The following is a 24,233-nucleotide window of genomic DNA, read 5'->3' as shown; positions in this document are numbered from 1 at the left end:
AAATTTTTGTTGAATGAGTGAACAAAAGGCACTGAATTTGTAGGAAGGTAAAAGAAAGGTTGAAAGCTAGTGAAGCCACCCAGATGGAGAATTTATAATGAATCAGCCAAGGCTCAGAGCAAACAGATGATTGTTCTCTCAAACCAGAGTCCTGGCAAATTGAGCTGGTTGTTTAGGTTTCCTTGATTGGAAATTAATCTAGGTATGTTTCAGCTCTACTGTTCTTAGTCTGACTTTGCAAAAGAGAAGTTCATTTTTATCTTAGATACCCTCTCTTCCTGGCCTCCTTATTCCTTGTTCCATAAGATGGGATGGTGGTCTCTCATTTTAGGAAAAAGTGTGAGAATGTGATAGTTGTAATATTTATGTGGCTCTTTATTTTTTAGTACATCCATGTATATTTTTTCATTTTATCTTCTTAATGACATCATAAAAAGTGCAGGTAGCCTTATCCCATTTTCCACATGAGAAAACTGTATCAGAGGGGTCATTATAAGTGGGAAAGTGGCAAAAACAGAATTTTCCTAGTTTTGTGTTTTCTTTATATTGTATTGGTTATGATAATAATTAGCATCATTTATTGAAAATATATTGTTAAGTACTGTCATTAAATCTTATATAGCCACATGGTTTTCCCCCCTTACAACCTTCAGACTTTGCTCAGTGTTCCTTCTCAGTGAGGCCCTCGTGGGCCACTCTTTTATAAATTTTATTAATTGCACCCCTCTTTACTTCTTACCCCCATCTCTGTTTTATTTGTCTCCTTATAATTTATCACCTAGGAGATTATATATATACATACATATACATGTGTATATATATATATATATATATATATATATATATATATATATATATATAAACACACACACACACACACACACACACATACATACTTGTTTGTTGAATGTATTTCTTTTTTGTTGAAGGATATATTTCCTAATAGAACCTGAGCTCTATGAGGGCAGAGCTAATTCATTCCTTGATGTGCCCTCGGTACCTTGAAGAGGTATCTACATGTAGTATATGGTAGGTACTCAGTAAATATTTGCTACATGAATTCATAATCCTCCAAACCAGCTCTATAAGGTTTGATGACAAGGAAAATTATGCACAGGTAAATATCTTGTCCAGGGTCACCTAAGAGGTTAGAGAACTTGATTATGAATTAAAGTAAATTTAGATACAATCCCTCCACGGCCTATTTTCAAACTTTTGTTTACTAAGGTGTGAGGGAGGTACAGCAGAGGCTGTTGTAGGATGTAAGGACGAAGTTCTAGCTTTTTTCTCTCCCTTTCTTCCTCTAACAATTCACCTTACTTGTTTGATACATTAGAGTTCAGCATGAAGTTTTATTTTTTAAAGTGGTCTGTCACTTTACAAAAGCTCTACAAATGGTGATGCTACATCATTCTGCTTTTCAAAAATAATCATGCAAGGTTGAGTTTGAATTTGTTTTAAAAGAAATGCAAAAATATTGTGATTAGGAGATACTCCTTAAACTTTGGGAGAGATAAGAATATATTAAATGTTCTTAAAGCAGAGAGAAAACTTGCGGTATTTGTAGGTCCTCTAAAAATAAACTCCTAAGTGCAGAAACCATGTCAGAATAATGCTGTAGTGCTTTATAGATACTGGGAATGAATGGGTAAACTAGAGTATGATCTCTTGGAGGGGAGATTCTGAGCATACCTCTCATAAGTAGTAGGCAGTTGATGAATTCAGCAAACATTTGTTGAGGACTTACTATATACTTGGCATTGTAGGAAGAGAAACAAAGAGCTTATCCCAAGGACATAGTTAAGTCCCAGGAGACATGTGTTCATATATTTGGTATATCTCGCTAATCTCTTGCAGGTGATGCCCTAGAGGACAGAAATGCCCTCTTTGGAAAATACTGACTGACTGTATTTATGAGACCGAACAGTGGTCTGAGTAGATTATCGATCCCATCTAGTATGGCAGTACTTTCAGTTCAGATTATGTATTTTTCCTAGAATTCTAATAACTGGGGGATGGGTGCAAGAACTGGTATGTACCTAGACGGTGTTACGTTTGGGGAAAGATTATTTACTTGACATGATGTTTGTTTTCTTTGAACAAATGCTGCTTAATGTGAATTACCTCGTTGAATTTTTACCACAAACCTGTGATACAAATACCGTTCCTCTTCCCGTTTTAGATTTGAGGAAATTGAGACTCAGCTATTAAGTAATTCCCCAAAGTCATTCTTGAATTGGTGATATGACCAAGATTTTATTCAGTGGGGTCTGATATTGCCTTTTATACTTTTTCCACTGCCGGTTTTCTATAGGTCTTCAATTTTTTAAAAGGAAGGCGGTTTATTCTTTCCTGAGAGTATTACACATCACCAAAGTAAGAAAGGAGTATGTCTAAACATTTTAAGTACTATGATAAATACTTAGCTGCTAAACGAGGAAAAGATTGAGTTTAAATGCTCAGTTGACACGGGTAAAACACAGAACGGGGTGCCTTCTGGACTGTTAGTGACAAGCCTTTTAACTCTAATAAATCACAAGGATGTAACTTGAGCATTATGAGGAAGAGCATTATGTTACTAATGGATCATCCTGCAGGAACATAAACAAGATATAAAAGTAAATGAAACCTTTGACTCTTTTTTTCTCTTTCACAATTCATCATTATTCTGTTACGAACATAACCCTAAGACGGTTGGTTATAAGTGTGTGCCATTATGGAATTTCTTTTGGGCTTTGGATTTTTTTGTTTTGTTGTTGGTGTTTTTTGTAAATGAGTACCCCCTAAATAAGAACTTGTAGCTAATGGAGTAAGTGAAAAACTGCAGCTGTTGGGTTAGTACTCAGGATTAAAGTCTAACAGAGTGAGCGCCCTGTTACACATGAGTAGAACTTGGTTAACTCTTTTGCATTCCTAGTGTGGAACTATGGTTGGTAAAGCTTTTGTTGGTATAGTTTCCCTGGAGAATGTAGCAAACCCTTTGCTACCTCTCAGAACTCCTGGGTTCTCTCCCAGTATGAAGCTCTCACAGTGATCAGGAATACTGATTACTATACTGTCATTATTACTGATTAATAATCAGGAACTGCTCAGCCAGCTTCTTGAGGGATGGGGGTGTGGAGATGGCCCAGGAGAGTGAAAGTAGCCAGGTGGCTTTCTGTCTCACTATTTAATGAATAGCAATTTGGAATTTGAACTATTTATCTTGTTTATATTTTAAGGAAAATATATATGCAGCATATGTGCCATATGCTTGCTTATATTTGAAAGTTAAAATATGGTTGTGTGCATGCATGAAAGGTTTAATTCCTATACCAAATGTAGACTGGCTGACTGCAGGCATATGTGTCTTGTACGTTAGCCAATGTATGTGTCTCGTGTTGAGGTAAGTGGAGATAATCCTGGTCTCACACACACACACACACACACACACACACACACCCCTCTCCTGAGTACTCACGCATTTCATATAATATGCTTTCTTCGAACACAAAGATGCAGTATCTGTTATTTACAGATATGTATTCTCTACACACATTTACAGTATTTATAACCCAGTGTTTATGTTTACATTTGTATATGTACTCCTACCCCAATGGTAGAAAATGGATATCTTTACCTCCCACTTCCACCACACACTAATATTTAACGCCTATAAATTCTAGTTCTAGGTTTTTTTGTCGCTGTTTTGGCAAAAACCCAGAGTAGTCCTTTTCCCCAGTCCCTTAATTCCCACACATTGTGTTCACTGTGTTTGAGATGGAGCAAATGAAGGGGGCCGGGTACTGTGTCGCCATCAGCAAAGACAGGGAGAAGTGTTGCCGGCAGGCACTGCTGGAGACTAGCTGGAGAATAGTTCCCAGCCAGGAGTGGGAGGGTGAGGCCTTTGGGGCAGGATGGAGAAAAGAAATGTGAGGCCCCCACGCCCGCCCCCCACACCTCCGTGACCTGCGCCTCTCCCTGCTCCAGCTTTTCACATAACCCTGCAATCCATATGTGTGCAGATACCTTCTTTCAGTAAAGCAGAATCTTGAAAAGTATGAGCCTGGGCTTCCTACTCAAACTGCATTTAACTAGAAGGGAATGGACTGAGTGTACGTCTTCATTCTATAAGCCAGGAAGAATTCGAGAAATGAACATTCCACTAAAAATGGAAACAAGTCCATTATACACACGTTTCCAGTATCTTAGGTCGGATAGTACTCAGAAATGCTGGGGAGAAGGTAGTAGCCAAGATTTCTCCAAATCCACCCAAAACTGCTACTCCTACAGAAAGATACCTCCGATCATCTGCACTGTCAGAATGCATGCGTGGAAACTCAGCGTGCATTTGAAAAGCTGGTGAGACTTAAGAGCAAGGACCACCTCTTCCCTAATACATTCCTTGGTGCAATAGGAAATACGTGTGGTAATGATGTGAAGGAATTAATTGCTGCTAATATCAAGAGCTTCTGAATTAGCCAAACCCTTTGCAAATCTGGACCCATGAAGTAACACATTGATAAAAATGGACTCATAGGAGGAGCTACAACTTTCTTTTAATATTAGAAGACTAGTTGTTGATGGGTATTTTCATTGGTTGGTACTTAAGCAGTCTTTAGTCCTTTTATAGCTGCAAAGTGCATGCAGGTTCTTCAAACCCATGGAGAAGTGTCACTGTCACATCCTCTGATCCCCATGTCAGGCACCCTCCCTCTGGAGGAAGGTGTTAGCAGTGAATCCTATGCAAACACACAGCCGATGGAGAGCAGGCATGCCCCAGGTCTTCTGTTTGCAATCCTCCCTGTCATCAGATAGGGGATGAGAAGACCTTCCCAAATCCAACTGTGAGTTGGAGAATGAGATCAGATGCAGCTTGGCAAGGGAACAGACAGAATAGTTCAGAGAAGGATATAATAAAAGTGTTGTGGTTGAGGCAAATATCCTCATTCCTCTGGTTTGGAACCCACGTGGGAAACATTACTTTTTTGTTGTTTCTAGCAAGTCTTAATAGCATTTCCCCCTAACATCCAGGATTTGCACCTCATCTAAATGGGTCTATGTGGGCGTTGTGGTTGTTTCCTAATTAAAACAACAATAACAACAACAACAATAAACTCATACCTCTGTATTAGTACTTAGAGCTCTATACCTACATTGTAAAGACCCCTAGATCTCAGAGGCTGCTTTGCCACTACTCCAGTATCTTGAAACTGAAGCTAAGAAGTACCTCTTCTCTATCGAGATAAGTATATTACAAGCTGGCTTCATTGTTGGAAGGTAGGACCAGGAGAGAGTGCTTTCCTTCCTGAGGTTGTCACACCATACTCAAGACTTGGATGATGATGGATAGTCAAGGCCAATCTTCAACAGCTGAAGAAATCGAGTATTTATTAAGATGCTTTCTCTTGGGGTGCCTGGGTGGCTCAGTTAGTTAAGCGTCAGCCTTCGGCTCAGGTCATGATCTCCAGGTCCTGGGATGAAGTCCCATATCAGGCTTCCTGCTCAGCAGGGAATCTGCTTCTCTCTCTCTCTCTCTCTCATAAATAAATAAGATCTTTCCAAAAAAAAAAAAAAATGCTTTCTCTTGTACTGTGTTTTCCCCTTCAGTTTTAAAGGGAATCTATGTTGTGTTGTGGGAGTTTGTTAGTCCAAATATGAAATACGCTGTGCATTGGGCTGTGTCTTGCACTGACTTATCGTCTTCTAATGGAGGACTAGGAGAGAGCTCCTACTTACTGTATTGAGCTCTACTGTCATTAGAACTGTGTATTAATAAAGTCATAAAATGGCATGTTCCATTGGAAAGATAAGTTAATATTCAAAAGGGGGAAATGGAAACATCTCTTCCGCCCTCCCCCCCCCCCCCCATGGTGTCTCAAGATTGTCTTCCCAAGAAATGGATTTATTAAGTTCTTGCCAGGTCAAGGGTAAGGAAGTGTTTAGTAGTAGAAGATTTTTGTTTCGCTGCCAGCGTCCTCTTTCCGCTTCATTGCTGAGCTAATTGACATTTGCCAGCAAGTGTTTGATCGATCTGCTCTCAAAGGGCCTGTGAAGAAACCCTAAAACACTGGTCAGTTGGCCTGCAACTGGAAGTTAGCCCAGGTTTTGACTTTCATTTATACAGGAGAGACTTCCTGAGTCCCCACAGTGTGCCAGGCTCTGGCCCAGGTTGCAGGGTTGGTTGGAGATGAGATACTGTTTGCATAGGAAACTTTCAGGGGCTCAGAGCCCTCCCAGCTGATCCCCAGTTTCTCTAGTGGCCGTGGCCTCCCGTTACTTGGAATGCTTCTAAAGTTACACCTGGTGTTGATAAGTTGTGCACAGATATTTGTACTCTAAATATGGGCTTTACTAACTAAGAGTAAAGGGCCTGAGTTTTCTTTCCTTCTCTGATTGTGTGTCCTTCATAAGTCACCAGAAAATTCCTAAATTCACAAACCCAATATATTTCTCCCCTTTTCCTCCCTGATTAATTTCCCATGCAAACTTATCTCAGAAGTTGTGAATTAAATGATAGCAGTTAGTCTCTGCTGTAGCTCCTGCTACTCCCCCCAATCCCCATTTCTCAGCCTCTTGATTCTTTCTAGGGTCAAGACTAAGCTGAACTTCTTGTTCCTCCTGAAGGAACAGGCTGTAAACTTTGAAGGCCTGAGGACTTGCTTATTTTGGTTTAAGGGGAACCTCCGCTCATGGGCTCCTATTACAGAATGAAGTGAGAAGAAGTGGGTTGAAGCCTGCCCTTCCCCTTGTTTCTTTTGTTATGATCTGGTTGTTAAGGGGAGAGTGGGGTGAAAAACAGGGCAAGAGCCTATTGAGCCCTTGAGTTGATAACCTTGGCTTTCAGGAGGCTTGGGTGTGTATTTCCATGCCTCTTCTGAAATACCTAACACAAACTGCTGCCCAAAGCAAACCCCATTCTGACCTTAAAAGCAAGCCTGCATTTTGCTTCGAGAGAAGCTGCCATTCTCCACCGTTTCCCAGAGCTCAGCCTCCTCTGGTTCTCTGGCATGTCAGCACTTGCCTTCTGTTTTTTCCATTGCACTCCTCCCCAGCTCGGCCACAGGGGCCCCACCTCTCACAGGATCAGGGTATGTGACCCTGGAGCCCAGACAGCCTTGCGCATAAATCTTCCCCGTCCACCTGCAGTTTGTCTGTCAGCGGCTGCCCCGCTTCTCCCCTGGATGTGCTATTCCCACACATCCGTCAGACAACCCCAAAGCCTCTGGGCCATTGGAAAGTCAGACTGGCCCTGTTCCATCTGTACGTCTTCATCTGTCTTGTGTTGTGTCCTCGCCTGCTGCCATGCCCAGGCGGCATGCTCTGCGGGATTACACAAAGCCCAAACTCTAGTGGTCAATGAGCATCTGCCTCACAACCATGGCCATGGGCCATCAGGTTACCTTCTCTGAGCTTGTGTTCTGTTTCTGGCTAAGACTTCTTCCGGAGTAGCTAATACTACCAAGGAGGCAGGTCAAGACAGGGAACTAGACAGGCCCAGAGTTTGGCTTATCTGCCCTTTCCTAGAATTTTCCTCCAATATTGCAAATCATGGTGTGTGAGGGCAAATGAATACAGTGTTGACCTCTTTTAAGTCTTTTCTAGATGCTAGGTGCTATGTTAAATAAAAATACATAGTATAGAGTTCAAGAACATGGGTTTGATCTAATTATTTATTAGCTGTGTGACCTTGGGCATATCAGAACCATCTATTAAAAATAGCATATGGCGGGGCGCCTGGGTGGCACAGCGGTTAAGCGTCTGCCTTCGGCTCAGGGCGTGATCCCGGCGTTATGGGATCGAGCCCCACATCAGGCTCCTCCACTAGGAGCCTGCTTCTTCCTCTCCCACTCCCCCTGCTTGTGTTCCCTCTCTCGCTGGCTGTCTCGATCTCTGTCGAATAAAATAAAAATAAAATCTTTTAAAAAAAAATAGCATATGGCAATTACTGAGAGCTGTTGGGAGAGTTAAAAGGCCCGAAGTACAGTTGCACTTTCAAAGTGCCCCGCGCATGACCAGCCGTCCATAAATGCTAATTTTTATGCTACTGATCTGTTGGGGAAAATGGGATCCTTAAATAGGAAAAATGAACGATATGAAGCAGGATAGGAGGGGTCCAGATGACAAGATCAAGGCCATTTTGTAAAATAGTCTGAGGAGGATTCAAAGAGGCAAAAATGGAGCTGGGACTGAAAGAAAAAATGAGTAGAACGTAGTTGGATCTGGGAGAGTTGATTTTTTTTCCTTCAATTTCGGGAGTTTGTAGCACACAGAGAAAATGGAGCTAGGGATTAGAAGAAACGGTCTCCACTTCCTACACTCTGCGTGAGTGTGGGCACACCGCTGAGCCTAGATTCCTTGACTGTTGCAACGGGACAAGAAGTACCTGCCCTGCCCAGCTCCCAGGCTTGTTGGAAGGCACACGTTAAGATGAGTCCTGTGAAATGCTTTGAAAGGGGCAAAAGACAGGAGTAAAGTCCTCATTAGATTCTGAAATTTAGAAAGAGAACATGCTAGACAAATCCCGCGTTATCTCAGACTGTAACTATATAACCTACAGGACATGGTGCTTTCAAAGGCACTGACAGCCCTCCCAGGGTCCTAGCCCAGTGTTAACACCTCCAGCCTGACTCCCCTCTGATCGCCGAGAATATGTTCAGGATTCTGCATTCAGAGTGCCTGTGTCAATACGTAAAGTCCCCCAAACAGTAACCACTGCAGTAATAACAGCAGCAGTAAAACAACAATCAGCACCATTTATTTGGCACTTACCTACAGTATGTGTTAGTCTGCCGAATACTTCACAAACCTTATCCCTTTTAGTTCTCAACATCATGAAACACCTGCTATTATTCCCAGTGTAGGGGTAATTAAGTTGAGGCTTAGAGAAATAATTTGCCTAGTTCCCTTTGGTAAATGACAGAGCTGGATTTAACTCAAATTTATTTGACTCCAAAGCTTAAGCCCTTTGGGCCATTTGCTCTTAATCTAACAGGGGGAAATAAAAACTCCCTGCCGACCCTGGGCCAGGTTTCCAATGGAGGATTAAGCATGAGGAAAATGGTCGGTGTTCAGGTAGCCCCTCTCCCTTTATATAGAGCTTGGTCAGTGGAAAACCTAGACCCCACATTACTCCCTGTCACCATCATGCATATTTCCTGGTGTGGAGACTGGGCTACAACAATAAGAATAATTCCTTGTACTTATCTTGGTCTTTATATGTTCACTATTTGAACATTACAATAAGCCCTTGAAAAGGGGGGTGTCTTCCCATTTTACTCATGAGGAAACTGAGACTAAGGGAAGTCAACTTGCCCAAATTCCTAGCTGATAATTGAGTGAGCTGTTTAGATTATTACAACTGTTAATAATTACTAAAAGGAATTACCAGTTACTAATAGCGAGGGTACAGCATTTTATATATCCTGTTTACGGTGTGCAACATGAAACAGTGAGAATGTGTTCTACTTGACCTTTGGAATGCCGTAGTGTGACGTTAAATGTGTTTGCTTGCATATTCTTAAAATTATTTCTGTGTCACATTTAAATAACCGAATCCTGAAACTGGGGGGGGGGGGGATAATAATTCCTGAGTAATAAGGCTGGGATGGGAGGAAAAGGGGATCAGCTATTAAATACTTACCACAGCACAAAGGTTTTTGAATGTCAAATGTTAAACTCTTCTACATTCAATAGGAATTTTGCTATGAATCTTCAGTCCCCTAGGGTACCTTTCCTGTCTGTGCCTGTCAGCTTCATTGTTAAGCATTTTAAATAAAGCTTTCCCTAACATTCAAAACTCCTTCCGGAGTTTTGGGAAAGAGACATAAATAAAGCGTGCACTGTGCGTTTGCATTTTTGTTTTCTTTTACCTTTTTCTAACCGTGTGCCTACCCCACCCCCAGTCTTTAGAAGTATAAAGCTAAGGTAAAAAGAGCTTTAAAAAAAAGGGGGCTCTGGGGAAGTATGCAAATGACAGAAATGTCTATGGGAAAATTAAGGGAGGTGGAATTCAGCAAGAAAGAAATTCATTGATGTTGTGATGAAACGTTGTCACTGGAGATGATGACAAATTAGAATCCGTTCCCATGGGGACCGGCATGCTACCTACTGATCATTTGACCCATGGCTGGATGTTGGCTAGCCAAAGAATTGACCCAAAAGATGACAAGATGGTTTTAGTCCCGTCGTCTCATCAGCATTCAGGAACCCCTTAGGGGATGAAGGGGAGAGGATAAAGAAGGATAAAAGATGAAAGCTGAGCTGTGGAAAGAAAAATGTTTTTAATTACACTGAGGAGGATTGTGGGTCCACCTGTAGCTTTTGTTAAGCGCGTCCTTTGTTTTCTCCTGTCTGCAGGGATCATGGCAGGATGCAGACCCAGAATCCGTCTGGCCTCTCAGAAGGTTCTGTATTGGTAGCGGGTCCTCCTCAGGTTAACGCATACATTCAGGATTTAATCTCTCTTTGGGCTATCTTTACTCTGATGGATTCTGTTATGCCCGCCAAGCAACCTGGATTTGGTTGGCATGCTGAAAGAGATTGCTTTTAGAGGGAGAGAGAAGATACCCTGCAGTGGAGCAGGAGTTGAGGTTTCCTTAGTAAGTCACTCTCCCCGTCCTTGTCAGACGGGCACAGGGAGGTCATCTCAGGCAGTGGGGTCAAGGGAGGCCGGAGCCTCACATGGGAGTCAAGGGACCCTTAAGCTCTATATGCCTCAGTTTCTTCACCTGTAAAATGGGAATTACAGTTGCATCTTTCTACCCTATGATGGCAGATGAATTAATTGATGAAAATCCCAAGGAAAATAATTATGAAAGTCACTTCTTAAAGGAAAGGAGCAGTATATCCATGCTGTTCTCTTTCCAGGTTATGAACAAAGTTAAACACCCTGGAATAATTGGAACAATTTAAGTGAGTTTGATATAACTTATACCACAGTAGTCCAGTAATAATAGGTATTGTTTTTGGATAATACGTTGTTTCAACTTTGGCCCTATCCCTTTTTCATCAGTGGTAGAATTCAATTCTAAACCTCCTCAAATTCTTGATTTTCATAGGAATTATGTACAATTCTAAATATAAGTATTTATAGAAGCTAATCTTTATTCTAAGGTAATGAGATGGTGCGTGGCTTATGGTACTCTGCCAAGAATTTCACAGCATTTGTTAAAACGGGTTTGAAAAGGAGGGAATTATTGGTCTGTGTGTGTTAGAAACAGTGTCACATAGAGGTTGACGCTTAGGCTCTGAAGTTAGACTACTACCGGGTTTGGGTGCCAGCTCTACTACTTACTGGCTTTGTAACTTTGAGCAAGTTATTGAACCTTTAGTGTCTGCTTCTGGGGGTGGGGGAGAAATGGAGATGTATACCTTACAGGGTTCTTTGAAAGCTTAAATTGATACATGCTTGTGAAGTGCTTAGAACAGTGCCCGGTACGTAGTTAGCACTCAACAAATGTTGGCTATTATTTTTTTTTAAGACTTTTTAAATTTATTAGAAAGCAAGCACAAGCAAGGGGAGCAGCAGGCAGAGGGAGAACCAGGCTCCCCACTGAGCAGGGAGCCCAATGCGGGGCTCTATCCCAGGACCCAGGGATCATGACCTGAGCTGAAGGCAGACACTTCACTGACTGAGCCACCCAGGTGTCCTGGCTATTATTTTTTTTTAATAAGGCAAGATGGGGTATCACTACGTGAAAGACAGGAGTTTCTGACTGAGAGGCATGAATCCAAAGTGGAAGGAGCTGGCATTTGAGACCTTCTCTTAATTGTCATGTGTGTTTGGGTTCTGTGTGTAGGTCACTGCCTCCATTGATGAAAAATGCAGCTCGAGGCCCATCCTAACTAGGCAGGCATTGCCAACTTGCTCCTGCCCCCACTACTTCTGACAGTGCCTTTCCCCCTCTCCTTCCCCACCCTCCGCCCCACGCCCCTCTCCTGGGAGCTCCTTAATTTCATGGCCAGCCCAGGAGTGGGGGCTTTGTGCCCTGACTCTCTGCCTTGGCTGATTAGTGGGAGTTTCTTTCCTCAGATTGTGTGGTTTATCATATTTTTAAACATGTGTGTAGTATGTAGTAAGTACCATTATACAGTAGCTATATAATTTTGTGAAGAACCCTGCAATTTCTTTGCCACAGGTTTCTGTTCCACAAGTTCTAGTCTTGATAATTCTGAGGATGCAGATGGTAGTACCTGGATCTGAGCAGCTTTGGATAGCTTAGCTTCAGTACGTTTATCTAGGGACGGAATTTAACCTATCTTGGGTGTTCCAGTTATTTGTTGGTGCATTGGAAAACACCCCAAACTCAGTGGCATAAACAGCAGTTTCTTCATGCTTGTGGATTCTATGGGTCATGAGCTCAGGTCAGGCACAGCAAGGATGGCTTATCTCTGTTCTGTGATGTCTGGGGCTTCATCGGGGAGACTCATCCATAGGCTTCTTGACTCCTATTCAGAACTTGGGCTGAGATGACTTGAAAGCTTGAGCAGCTGGAGTTGCCAACCAAGCACTTAACTGTGGCTTTTCCATGTGTCTTGGACGTCGTTCAGCGTGGTAGCTGAGAGCATTCCGAGAGACCTGCGGAAGTGGCATGGCCCTTTCTGACCTAGCCTCAGAAGTTATGTAGTGTCAGTTTCTCCGTACTTAACTGGTAGAAGCCATCATAACCCTACCCAGATTCGAGGAGTCGGTGGAGAGGGAACATAGACCCCACTTGTCAGGGACGGGGGAGGGTTTAAAAAAATTACAGCAAATTTTTATAAAACTACGGGGATTATGGCTCTATTTTGGGACACGTTTAGGGCTTCCGACTTCTACTTATAGCGAAGCAAGCTATATCGCCTCTGTTGCAATAACTTTATCACACTGGCATGAAAGCAGCCATAAACAATTAGGTAAACAAATGACTGTCTCATTAAAACTTTATGAGCACTGCAATGTGAATTTCCTATAGTTGTTGCTATCACAAAATCCCTTTTTTAAAAAGACATTTAAAAATGTAAGAATCAGGGGCGCTTGGGTGGCTCAGTTAAGCATCTGCCTTCTGCTCTGGTCATGATCCTGAGGTCCTGGGATCGAGTCCCACATCACAGCTTCTCCCGCTGCACACCCCCAACCCCCTGCTCATGCTCGTGCTCTCTCTCTCTTTCCCAAATAAATAAAATCTTTTTTAAAAAAATTTAAGAATCATTCTTAGCTCATACAAAAATGGACAGCGAGCCAAATTAGAATATTGTGATTAACTAGATCTGACTTTGTTTTAAGTTAGAATTCTCCAGATATGTAAAAGTAATACTGGGTATTTATCAGATGTTTTTGTGTGTATGTTTATACATACGTGAGAGAAAGACAAACGACCAGAAATTCCATTTTAATTTTGGAAGTGAGTTTGTGAAGATATTATTTAGAATTGCAGTTCTTTCAAGCACACCTTATCTTTTTTTTTTTTTTTTTTTTAAAGATTTTATTTACTTGAGAGAGAGAGCAAGAGAGAGAGAGAACACGAGCGGAGGGGAATGGACAGGGCCAGGGAAGCCTGACACAGAGCTCCATCCCAGTACCCTGAGATCATGACTTGAGCTGAAGGCGGATGCTTAACTGACGGAGCCACACAGGCGCCCCTCAGGCACACCTTACCTTTATACTATTACAGAACATTTGTCCCCAAGGGCAAGGAAGGGCTATACTCTTGATATTACAGGTGGAAAATGAATGATATTTACTATTTCGGAATCTAAAAAAGATGGAACCTACTCTTCTTGATGGAGTTTCCAGATACTTGTTGTTGTTGTTGTTTTTAATAAGCATTCCAAGTTTTTAAAGAGGTTGTTGATCCTTAGACCAAAAGATAAGGTTGAGGACTCTGGGGTTAGGGTTTTATTTTTTTTCATCTTTATTAATTCACTAAATATTTATTATCTGCTCGCAATGCCAGGCGGGTGGTGAAGATTTAGAGATGAACAAAAACAACATGCGTAGTACCTGCCCTTAACAGGGCGTCTGGTCTAGCGGGGTATCCAGACATTAAACAGATAACAGCATTGAAGTGTAATGTGTGTTATGGGGAGGGAATGCAGGACACTATGAGAATATAGGTTTTTAAGCTGGACTCTCTCTCTCATCCTCAACACTAATCCATTGTAAGAGTCTAGGGAAAAAAAGGATTATTACATTAGTGCGAACTTGTGTGTAAAAAACATAGCCTCTTTACTGAGCACGTTTTATTTAGCACCCTGGCCTCCACTTACCAGATGTCAGTAGCACTTTTACCACATTCTAACCACCAGAATTGTCTCCAAACTTTGCCAAATGTCGGGGGGTGGGTAGCGTGGCAAAATCAGCAGTGGTTTAAATTAAGATGGGAGATTAATCTATGTCTATACATTTTATTGTGAAGACCTCGGTAAGAAAAACATAAAATTTTTAAAAATAATTCTAGCTCAGAGATTAGAATGGCAGGTGGATTTGTTAATTTGAAGGACACACAATTCTTCCTCTGAAAATGCTAACATAAATTTGGACAACACTTTATCACGTGAAATGTTACTCTGATACTCTTGCTATGTCTGGAAATTTTTCTCCACTTTATAGTTTGTGCATTGTTGAGGAAGGCTGAGAAGCCTCCATTATTTAAGTGAAACTCTGAAAGCTCCCAAATATCAATGGAACAAAATCAGATTTTGGAATTGTCTTGAAAATAACAAATGAAGATATCCTGCTTTGGCTCCATGTTCTCAGCCTGTAAGCTGTTGGATCGTGTGAGTTGCATGACCCAGAGGAGATGATTAGTTCTCCTCTAGTGTGCTGATAATGAATAGCTCTGCAAAACCAATTAGCTATAATTCTATCAGTCATTTCATTTGGGTAACATTTTGTTTAAGGGGAAGAAAAACAACACTGTTTTCCTTGGAGATCTGTAATTAAGCTGTGATACTTGATAGCAATAATGGAGGAAAAAGCAGTATGCTTATCAATTTGCTTTTGTTATTCCCACATGAAAGTAAATTATGATGAAGTGTTCTGTTCGCAGCAGTTAAGAAAGACATTTGTCCATCTTAAAGGTGTAACAGACCAAACATGAGTGTATTTTTAACTGTATATTTTGTTTTATGTGGATGTCTACGTTGTACAACTCCAGGGATTTACCATTCACTGTGCACCATGCACAGTCTTCCTGGAATTGTGTAGCAGAAGATACTGTCTGTCCTTTCCCTTCTTCACATATTTTTCTCTTGAAAATCTGTGTGAATCCAGAACCATGAAGAGTGGGTTGTTTTCTTACAATCATCGTTTTTGCTGTGTAAGTTCTAATGCCGTCAGGCTGACAATAATATCAATAGACTTTGTTTTCCTTTATCTAGCGTTTTACGGATCAGTATTGTTCTATGTGAGTTCATACACGAGAAGTCTTAATGTGCCATTAGCTATTATAAGACAGCAGGTACTGTTTTATTGTCTTCTGACTATCCCTTCTGGGGCTTCTGGATATTTTGCAGTTTTCCTTTAAATTTACACAGTAGAATGAGACTTGGGTGTATATTGTTGGTTTTACAACAAGTAGTAGTCATTAAATACGTGCAGTATTTAGTATAATGTGTAATACATGCAGCCTATGATATAAATTGATGAGCTTCTTAGAAGTAACTCGGTGGGTTATTGTGGTGGGCTTTTGATTTATTTTGCTTACTGTTTGTCTCGCAGCTAGCCAAAAAAATCCGAGAGAAGTTCAACCGGTACTTAGATGTGGTCAACCGGAACAAGCAAGTCGTGGAGGCGTCCTATACAGCTCACCTAACCTCCCCTCTCACTGCAATTCAAGACTGCTGCACTATCCCACCTTCCATGATGGAGTAAGACTTTTAAAATATTTTTGTGTTGTTGAAACCAGGAATTGAATTGCTTTCTATTCATAGTCAAATGCCTGTGCTTTGTTTATTGCAAAGTGTATAGTATTTCTACCTTAAATAAGCCCTTTGTCTTTACATAGAGAAGTAAGTTTTAAAGAAGTGGGACTCAACGTTGTATGTCCCGGAAATTCCTAGACCCTCCCTGCTCACTTTGTCGTCATGCTGGAATTCAGGTTCAGAAGTATCAAATATTAGCTGAGTACAAGGTTGAATTAAGCTAAGAAAATTGCAAACATTTTGTCTTGTGTCAACAAGTGGGTCATGAATAAAACAGTCTCACTGATTCTGGCGATTTGCCTAATTTAAGGAAGTGCTTTTTGTCTTTGGAAAGAGTAGCAAAAATTCCCTCTTCACACTTTGGTAGTTTTAAAGATAGCATCTACACTAATGGGAAGTATGGCTTCAGATAATATTGCAACAGAAGTCGTATATGTACAGTTAAGGATATTTTTATTTATTAGCCTAGTGATAGTCCTGTCTGGAGGGGTGTAGGGTCACTTGATGCCGGAAATTGTTTGTAGTGGAAAGAATACCTACCTAGAGGTACAAAGAACTTAATTTTTACTTAGTCTCTAACTATCTGTGTGACCTTAATTAATTAATTATGTGCAATTTTCTATCGGTGGATAATAATCTTTATTAGACCAATTTTCTAGGGCTATTGAGAGTGACTAAAAGCTGTGAACGTACTTTAAAAATTGAGTGTAAATGTTATAATTAGTATGTATTACTCCCCTTTTTGCACATTAAGTGCTCTTAAAGTCATGCAACGGATAGATAAAACATAGTTTTTCGTGGTTAAATGTTTTGCCTCCAGAAGCAATTTCTTTTTACTTACTCTAGTCTTTTTGGTGAGCTATGTAAATAGCAGGGCATCCTTAAGTCATTTTATTCTCTATGTGATATGAAGATGAGCCTTTTTCTCTGGCTTACTCTGCCTGCAGCCTAAAGAAGCTCCTACTAGTTGTTTACTAAACTAAGTGGGAAAATGTATACAGTGTAGACTGAGCCTGTCTCGATAGAATCCTCCCTAACACTCAGATGGTCTTGGATATTTGATGTCTTAGCCACTCTGTCTTCATCTCTAGAATGGAATCGATGATGAATACTTCACAGAGTGTTGTGAGCATTCAGTGAAACCAAATGTGAAAAATACTTCATAATTTTCTGAACAAATGTTAACCTTAATACACACACACACACACACACACACACTTCCATATCATAGTGAACCTCTCATTTTTTCTCAGGCGTAATCAAAGAAGATGTCCCTTTTTTGTAGTTGGGTCATCAGTAATTGAATATTTTTGACAACTTATCTCTTATCTAAAAAGAGAATGAGGGCCCAGTTGGGTTTTAAACCAAAGAAAAAGTCATTTTCAAGACAAGGAGAAGAACTAATATACAGTAAGAGAGAAATCCTTAAAGCTAGAATTATGCTTACAACAGTGGTTCTCGACTGGGGAGTGATTTCCACCCTTCACCTTGTCCCCCTTTCCCTTTGGATGTTTGGCAATGTCTGGAAATATTTTCAGTTGTCACAGTTGGAAGGTGGGTAACAGTTGTTACTGGCATCTAGTGAGGAGAGGGCAGGGATGCTATTCCGCGTCCTGGAATGCACAGGGCAGACCCCCCCCAAACAAAGAATTCTCTGGTTCACAATGTCAGTAGTGCAGATGGTGAAAAACCCTGCCTCAAAAGGTTTTCATAAATTTCTAAGTGGAACTGTTGCTCTAGTCGAAACAAGCTCAAATTGACTGGTCTCTACTGGAAATCTATCCTGTATGTCTTCATCCCATTACTGGTCCACCTTGTGAATTTCTGTTAATGTTTCAAGAAGTAACTCAACCATTTGCCTCTCTCCATAGCTTCCTAATACCTCTTTTTTTCTCTCTTTCTCCTTATTTCCCTTTGCCCCTGGAGGGATTCACTTGCCCCCTCATCTCTGTTCCCATAGTAAGTTTCAAACACCTCTGTTACAGTGTAGAACTTAATGTATCATGGGTTGTTGGTGGTGACTCTGCCTCCCCTGCTGTTCTGGGCAGGGATTGCACCTCATCCGTTTTTACCCCAGCACCTGGCGATGGTATTTAATTACTACTTGTCAGAATCTGAATTGAGTAAGGGGATGTCTACTCTCAACAAATTAAAACTTTGGGGGTGGAGGGCAAATACTGAACATAATTAATGGCACAAAATATGACACAGAAAGGTACTGTGGTTCCTCAAAGCAGAGAAATGTATCAGGTGGATGACATCACAAAAGATTTTGTGAACTTGAGAAGTATGCATGTTATTTGATCTCATTTGGGGGAACATCACAAGAAAATAATAAGACATGTTTAGAAAGAGAAGTCTGTAAAGAAAGTCATGGCGGTGCCCTTTAGAATAGAAAATATTGTCAATACCTTCAACTTCTAGTAATAGGGGATTGATTAGTCAAGGGGATTGTATCACATCCACAAACATGAGATGGTAAGATGTAGTCATGAGATGGTAAAAGAATATTTGCTGACTTGTGAAAATGGCCACGCATACATGCGCACATTAAAAGTTTGGGAGGACTTCCATCAAAATGTTTTGGGGTAGGGGCTCCTGGGTGGCTCAGTCGTTAAGCATCTTCCTTTGGTTCAGGGCGTGATCCCAGGGTTCTGGACTTGAGCCCCACGTCGGGCTCCCTGCTCTGCTGGAAGCCTGCTTCTTCCTCTCCCCCTGCTTGTGTTCCATCTCTCGCTGGCTGTCTCTCTCTCTCTGTCAAAGTAACTAAATAAAATCTTCAAAAAAATGTTTTGGGGTAAAGACTGTGATTTCCATTTAAATATGCTGAGGTAAGAGTTGAGGTCTGAGATGCAGGCCATGTAGATAATCTGGCAAAATTCAGTGGTCTACCTTTTGCTGAATACAATAAAACATAAAGTGTAGTGTCTGCCCTTCAGGAATTTCTCAGTTCAGTTTACCATCCAAGGGACTTCTGTTGTCCCAGGAGGATACATGTTGAGTAAGCAGGTCAGTAGGAGGCCCTTCCCTCCTTCAGAGATTGGTAGTGAATGTTGCATGGGGACTCTGGAGAGAGGCATGCAATCTATCTTCTCACTGGGAGTCATTGACAGAACCAGCTCCATTTGGGGTGAAGCTTCTAAAACCAGGGCAGTTTGGAAATGAAGCTGGGTAATCAGAAGATTTATAGATGAGTAAAAAACAGGTTCCCTCTGGTGGCATATTAAAGAGATAACTAATAAAAACTGTTCACAGCAGGGAGTCGCGGAGATGACTACCCTTCTCTGAGAGTCTTCCTGGTTCTGAATGAGCTCACTTACCCAGGGGTTCGTGTTTAGGAGTTTTTGCAGTGACTCCGAGCTGATGCTTTTCTAGCAATTGGCTGGACACAAACACTTTCTAAAATTATGAGACTCTCTCTCACTTTTTAAAGAAAAAATTTTTATTTATTTATTTATTGGAGGAAGAGCACAAGCAGGGGGAGCTGGAGAGGGAGAAGCAGACTCCCCATTAAGCAAGGAGCCTGATGCAGGGCTCAATCCCAGGACCTTGGCATCATGACCTGAGCTGAAGCCAGATGCTTAAACAACTGAGCCACCCAAGCGCCCCTCTCTCCACCTTAATGAAGAATCAAAAATGGGAAGAGTTAATAATAAGTTTTTGGGGTGAGCCGGGATGGGAACCCTCTGCTGCCTTTATTCCAGTCCCTCATACAACGCTTTTCTCAACACCTTCTGTTTTGGTATCTTATTGAACACGTTCTCAGTATATATTCCGTCCCCTCCAAAAAGGTCTACATTTTCAATCTCAGGGAGTTCACGTTGGAGTTAAGTGCAGAAAGGAAGAACTCCCAGTCTTGGGAAGCACTTTGAGGACACAACTATGAACTTTTTTTTTTTTTTTCCCCTAAACGGTAGCAGATTTGGTTTTGAATCCAGCCTCTTTCACTCATAAGTTGACCCTGGGGAGTCACTTAATTCTGAGCCTCAGTCTCCTCATCAGTGAGCTGAGAATAAGGATCATACATACCTCACAGGGTCACTGTAGGGAGATGTTTTTAGGCTGTAACTTCTTTATTTGGTAAGTATGGATATTATCCTCTAGGTCAAGAGATACACTTTTTTCTCTTATGGTGATAAATATGCTTAAAAAGTGAATTCACTTAAATGACAATATTACATGAATGTGACCAAAATCATGAAGGTGATAGGGTAATAATTAAAGGTCATTAAAAATGGACTCAAGGGCATTGCTAAAGTCCTTCCAAATTGTGAGATTTTACAGTTCTGTAAAGCAGGCTCTGGCACCTGTGGCTTGTATCTGGCCACATGCAAATGTCTTAATACTGCTGTTTTAAGAAATATAAGCAATTAACTTGAGATAAGGGACCCCAGTCTTAGATCTGGATTTTGTCCATTCTTAAACATCTGGGCTCTGTAAACATGTTTTGACACCTAGCCCTGGCCCAGTGGTGCTCAGGCTGTTTGGTACTAACATTTTAGCTGCCTGCCTGTGGCCCATTGACCTGGCTGCTTCTCCAAAGACATCATAGATGAGTTAGTACTAGGGCAATATCTTGACAACTAATTTTAACTAATGGCTAATATCCAGTTTTTGTTTCAAGCCTAGAATTTCATTGTTACTGATTTATAATCCATTTACTTTTCTCACAAAGGCTTGATCATGCTTATTTTAATAAAATGCCCAGTTCTGAAGAGAGAAGGGCTTTAAAATGTCCTATTAGGGATTCTGAAGGTTTATACTATGATGACAACAGAGAGAACCTGCAAAGCAGCAGAAAATTGATTTTTCAGATGATTTAGATACTTTCCTTCTCAGACCACTCAACTCTTTCCTACTCAGGAGTCCTACAAGTTAATTATTTTGTGCAAGACCCTGCATGGAGATTAGGTTCTTTGTCAATGTTTGCTGAAGGAATGATCAGAAGAATCAAACTCCTCTAAAATGGAAAAAAATTAGATTATGGCTTAATCTAAGACAACTCATTTTCAGTGGTATCACTTAAAATAACAATTTTGACAACGAGTTCATTTACATATTTAATGAACAGCTGCCCTCGTGTTATGTTGGGTCGCTGACAAGAGCGCACAAAAGAGTGGGCTCACCCATGACGACGAGGACACAGACACACAAACACAGAATTACGCTCGGGGACTGTATCCGGTCAACAGATGTGTTTATCTTGGCCCCACAGGATATTTTAAAGGTTTTTAAATTTATAAGTTTTAAAATATGTTGCCAACATCTAAATTTGGGGAGATTACGCATTTTAAAAATCCAAATTTCTGTCTTCTCTGAAATCAGAAGATCTGGCAATAATGTGCCCACATTCCCACTAGGCAGCAATCAGCTTGCATGACTCCCCTTTGAGCACAGGGCCCATATTCTCCCTTTCACACAGTTCCTGCTAGTCCCTGTGGATTACATCCAACCCATTCCCCTGACTTTAACACCTGCTTGGCCCACACTAACCTGTGAGTTTGCAACTCCTGGTCTAAAAGGACTGTATAATACTAATAAATTTGACTTAAGAAAATGTCAAGTTTAAAGAATATAGCTCCTTTATGCATAACATTTAGAATATCTGTCCCTGAAACCTGGCTTGCCACAGAGATGGGGTTCTGTTGAGCACCTCTGAACCTACTGTTTACTCAGCAGGACCCACTAACCCTTGGCTTTTATATAAACCAATCAGTAATTTTATCTTCCATGTCTCTTAATCCATTTCTTTCCTCCCTTCCCCAATTTCTTCTGTAGGTGTTCTGCCTGGTGGCGTTCTTATTTTTTTTTTTTTATTCTTACGGGGTTTTTTTTATTCCTATGGGGCTTTTTTGGTTTTTTTCTTGTTGTTTTTAGAAGAAGGGAACAATGTGAAGGTAAACTAAGAAGGAAATACTGAGGAAATGAACTTAGATTTTTATTTTTGTGTGTGTCTTTGTGTGGGGTTCAGTGCTGTTTTCTTCACTCAGTTAATGCTTGTGAATTGGTTAATTGTGGTGGGAATTTAAGGCATCTAGGCCAGGTTTGAGATGAGCAAAGTGATACTCTGGTGGTTAGAGTCAGTAAGCAATTGTTTTCAAGCCCCTCAGAAGCCTGCCATCTGCAGCTAGACTTGAGCTCTATAGAGAATTCTCTCCTATCCATCAGGGAAGACTTTAAAAGCTTCACTGATTCCAAAAAGAGAAGAAACTCTGGGAAACATTGTCAGATTAGATTCCTGCTATTTTTCAAGAAGTTCTTTGAGACGGAGCATCCACTGAGATTGATGTAGTCACCAGGGAAGGCAGGGAACACTCATCTCATTTTCTGAGAACCCAAACTTAATGCATCCCTGGCTGCCACCCACTAGAACAATATGATTTCAAGAGTTAAGCCTTGCCACCGAACTTATTTGGCGGTATTGTGTTATGGACAAAGCAACCAGCATATAGGTCCTGATGCAAGAACACAGGCTCCTGATGGTGTTTTTCATGAACAGCCACTGTTATAACCCTGTCTTAGGGTTCTCTAGAGTAACAGAACCAATAGAGGGGACATATGTGAAAAAGAGGGAGAGGAAGATAGATTTATTTTAAGGAATTGGCTCACATGATTATGCAGAAGCAAATAAAAAATCTGTAGGATAGCCCAGAAGTCTGGAGGCCCAGGAAGTGTTGCAGTTCCAATCTGCTAACAGAATTCTTTCTTGCTTGGGGAGGTCTGTCTTTATTCTATTAGGGCCTTCAAGTAATTGGACCCACAAGTCCACTGTCATCCCAAAAAGTCCCTTCAAAGAAATATCCAGAATAATGATTGACCAAATATCTGGGTACCCTGGCCCAGCCAAATTAACACATTAAATTTACCATCACACACTCTTAGAGAAAGGATAGAAAATTGGGTGGCAAAACTTACCATTGAAGTTAAATTTTTATTAGCACTCACATTTAGATTGGAGGATGCCAGATGATCACTCTTCAAACTTTATGCTGTGTTCTACTAGACTGTTTCTCTTAAGAAGTTAATGTTCATGTTAATAGCTGCCTGGATAGGAGTGCAGGCAGCTGCATAAGTCTTTCCACGTAGAAGTGCCTGGGTGGCTCAGTCAGTTAAGCATCTGCCTTTGGCTCAGGTCATGATCTCAGGGTCCTGGCAGCGAGCACCACGTTAGGCTCCCTGCTCAGTGGGGAGCCTGCTTCTCCTCCCCCTGCTTGTGTTCTCTCTCTTTCTCTCTCTCTAAAAAATGGATAGATTAAAAAATATTTTTTTAAATGTCTTTTTTCATGTAAATTGGTTGTATATCTTGTGGTATGATTTATATATGCAGATTTCTATGCTCACATATTAAGTTCAAGTATTGCTGACACCATGGGAGCCAGAAATAAGTTAGAGAGTTGTTTTTAATTTTGATGGCTAACATGCTGACCCATAATGTTCAGATTCCAAAACTAGGATCCCTAGGATTCTTTCGGGACTTACTAGCTTCAGGTCAAAGTTTGTGTTTGCCTTTTTTTTTTTTTTTTAAAGCTGAACTCAGAGATGAGCCTTCTTTCATTTTTAAAAGGAGGCAAGCTTCTTTAATTTTTAATTTTTAAAATCCTCTCAGTCTTATCCCTGGTGGAAAAGAAATACCTTAAGCAGTGAAGACAGTTTTCCTTTCCATTTAAGTTCAGTTGTGATGCAGGTTATATCATTGCAGCATAGTACTAATGGGCCTTTGCTCTGCCAATTTGCATAGTACTAAATGGGCCTTTGCTCTGCCAATTTGCCATGTGATCTTAGAAAGTTCACTTGACCTTTTAAGTCCACAGTTTCCTCAGCTGTAAAAGGAGCAGTTTGAACTATACTCCAGAGACCCAGCTCTCAAGGTTAATTTCCCCCAGCCTTCTTAGAAGGTTCGTTTTTAACTGGAGCCATTTGCCATTATAGGCAAATTTTTCTACTGCCCAAATTTGTAAATTCTAGATTTTATGGGAGTATTTATCTTCATCTTTTTGAGAGCTACCTGGGGTGGGGGGGAATGGTATTATGTAGCAAGGCCTACAGAGATTAAATTATTCATTCATTAAATCATTAAAAAAAAATAAACATTTGTGGAATGGTTTATGGAAGAAGCATTTCAGCTGAGTACTGAAGTAAGAAAGGGATTTGAACATATAGGAATATGGAAGAAGAACTTTCCAGGAGAGAAAAGTCCATATGAAGAAAATCCCATGGCTAGAAATGGCCAGGAGCACTGAAGAGTATATTGTTTCTGGAGCAAATGATGGAAGGGGCATCTGAGAAGTTGGTTAATTTCAGAAAATAGCCTCAAATGCTGGGCTGAAGATTTGAACTTTATTCAGAAG

General features: G+C 40.9%; 1 protein-coding gene across 2 annotated transcripts in view; it reads left to right on the top strand.

The window, feature by feature from the left end:
* The window catches only part of CACHD1 (cache domain containing 1), a 199,429-nt gene that overhangs the window by 87,719 nt on the left and 87,477 nt on the right, over window positions 1-24,233 (top strand). For both annotated transcript variants that reach the window (XM_026497911.4, XM_044383778.3), the window contains one exon: window positions 15,683-15,831. In XM_026497911.4, the coding sequence (XP_026353696.1) occupies window positions 15,683-15,831 (149 nt within the window). The remainder of the gene's footprint in view (window positions 1-15,682; window positions 15,832-24,233) is intronic.

Source organism: Ursus arctos, unplaced genomic scaffold (assembly GCF_023065955.2).
Source record: "Ursus arctos isolate Adak ecotype North America unplaced genomic scaffold, UrsArc2.0 scaffold_12, whole genome shotgun sequence".
In the NCBI taxonomy this organism is placed as follows: Eukaryota; Metazoa; Chordata; class Mammalia; order Carnivora; family Ursidae; genus Ursus; species Ursus arctos.
The sequence above is the reverse complement of the archived record's forward strand: the minus strand, read 5'-3'. Positions and strand labels throughout refer to the sequence as shown.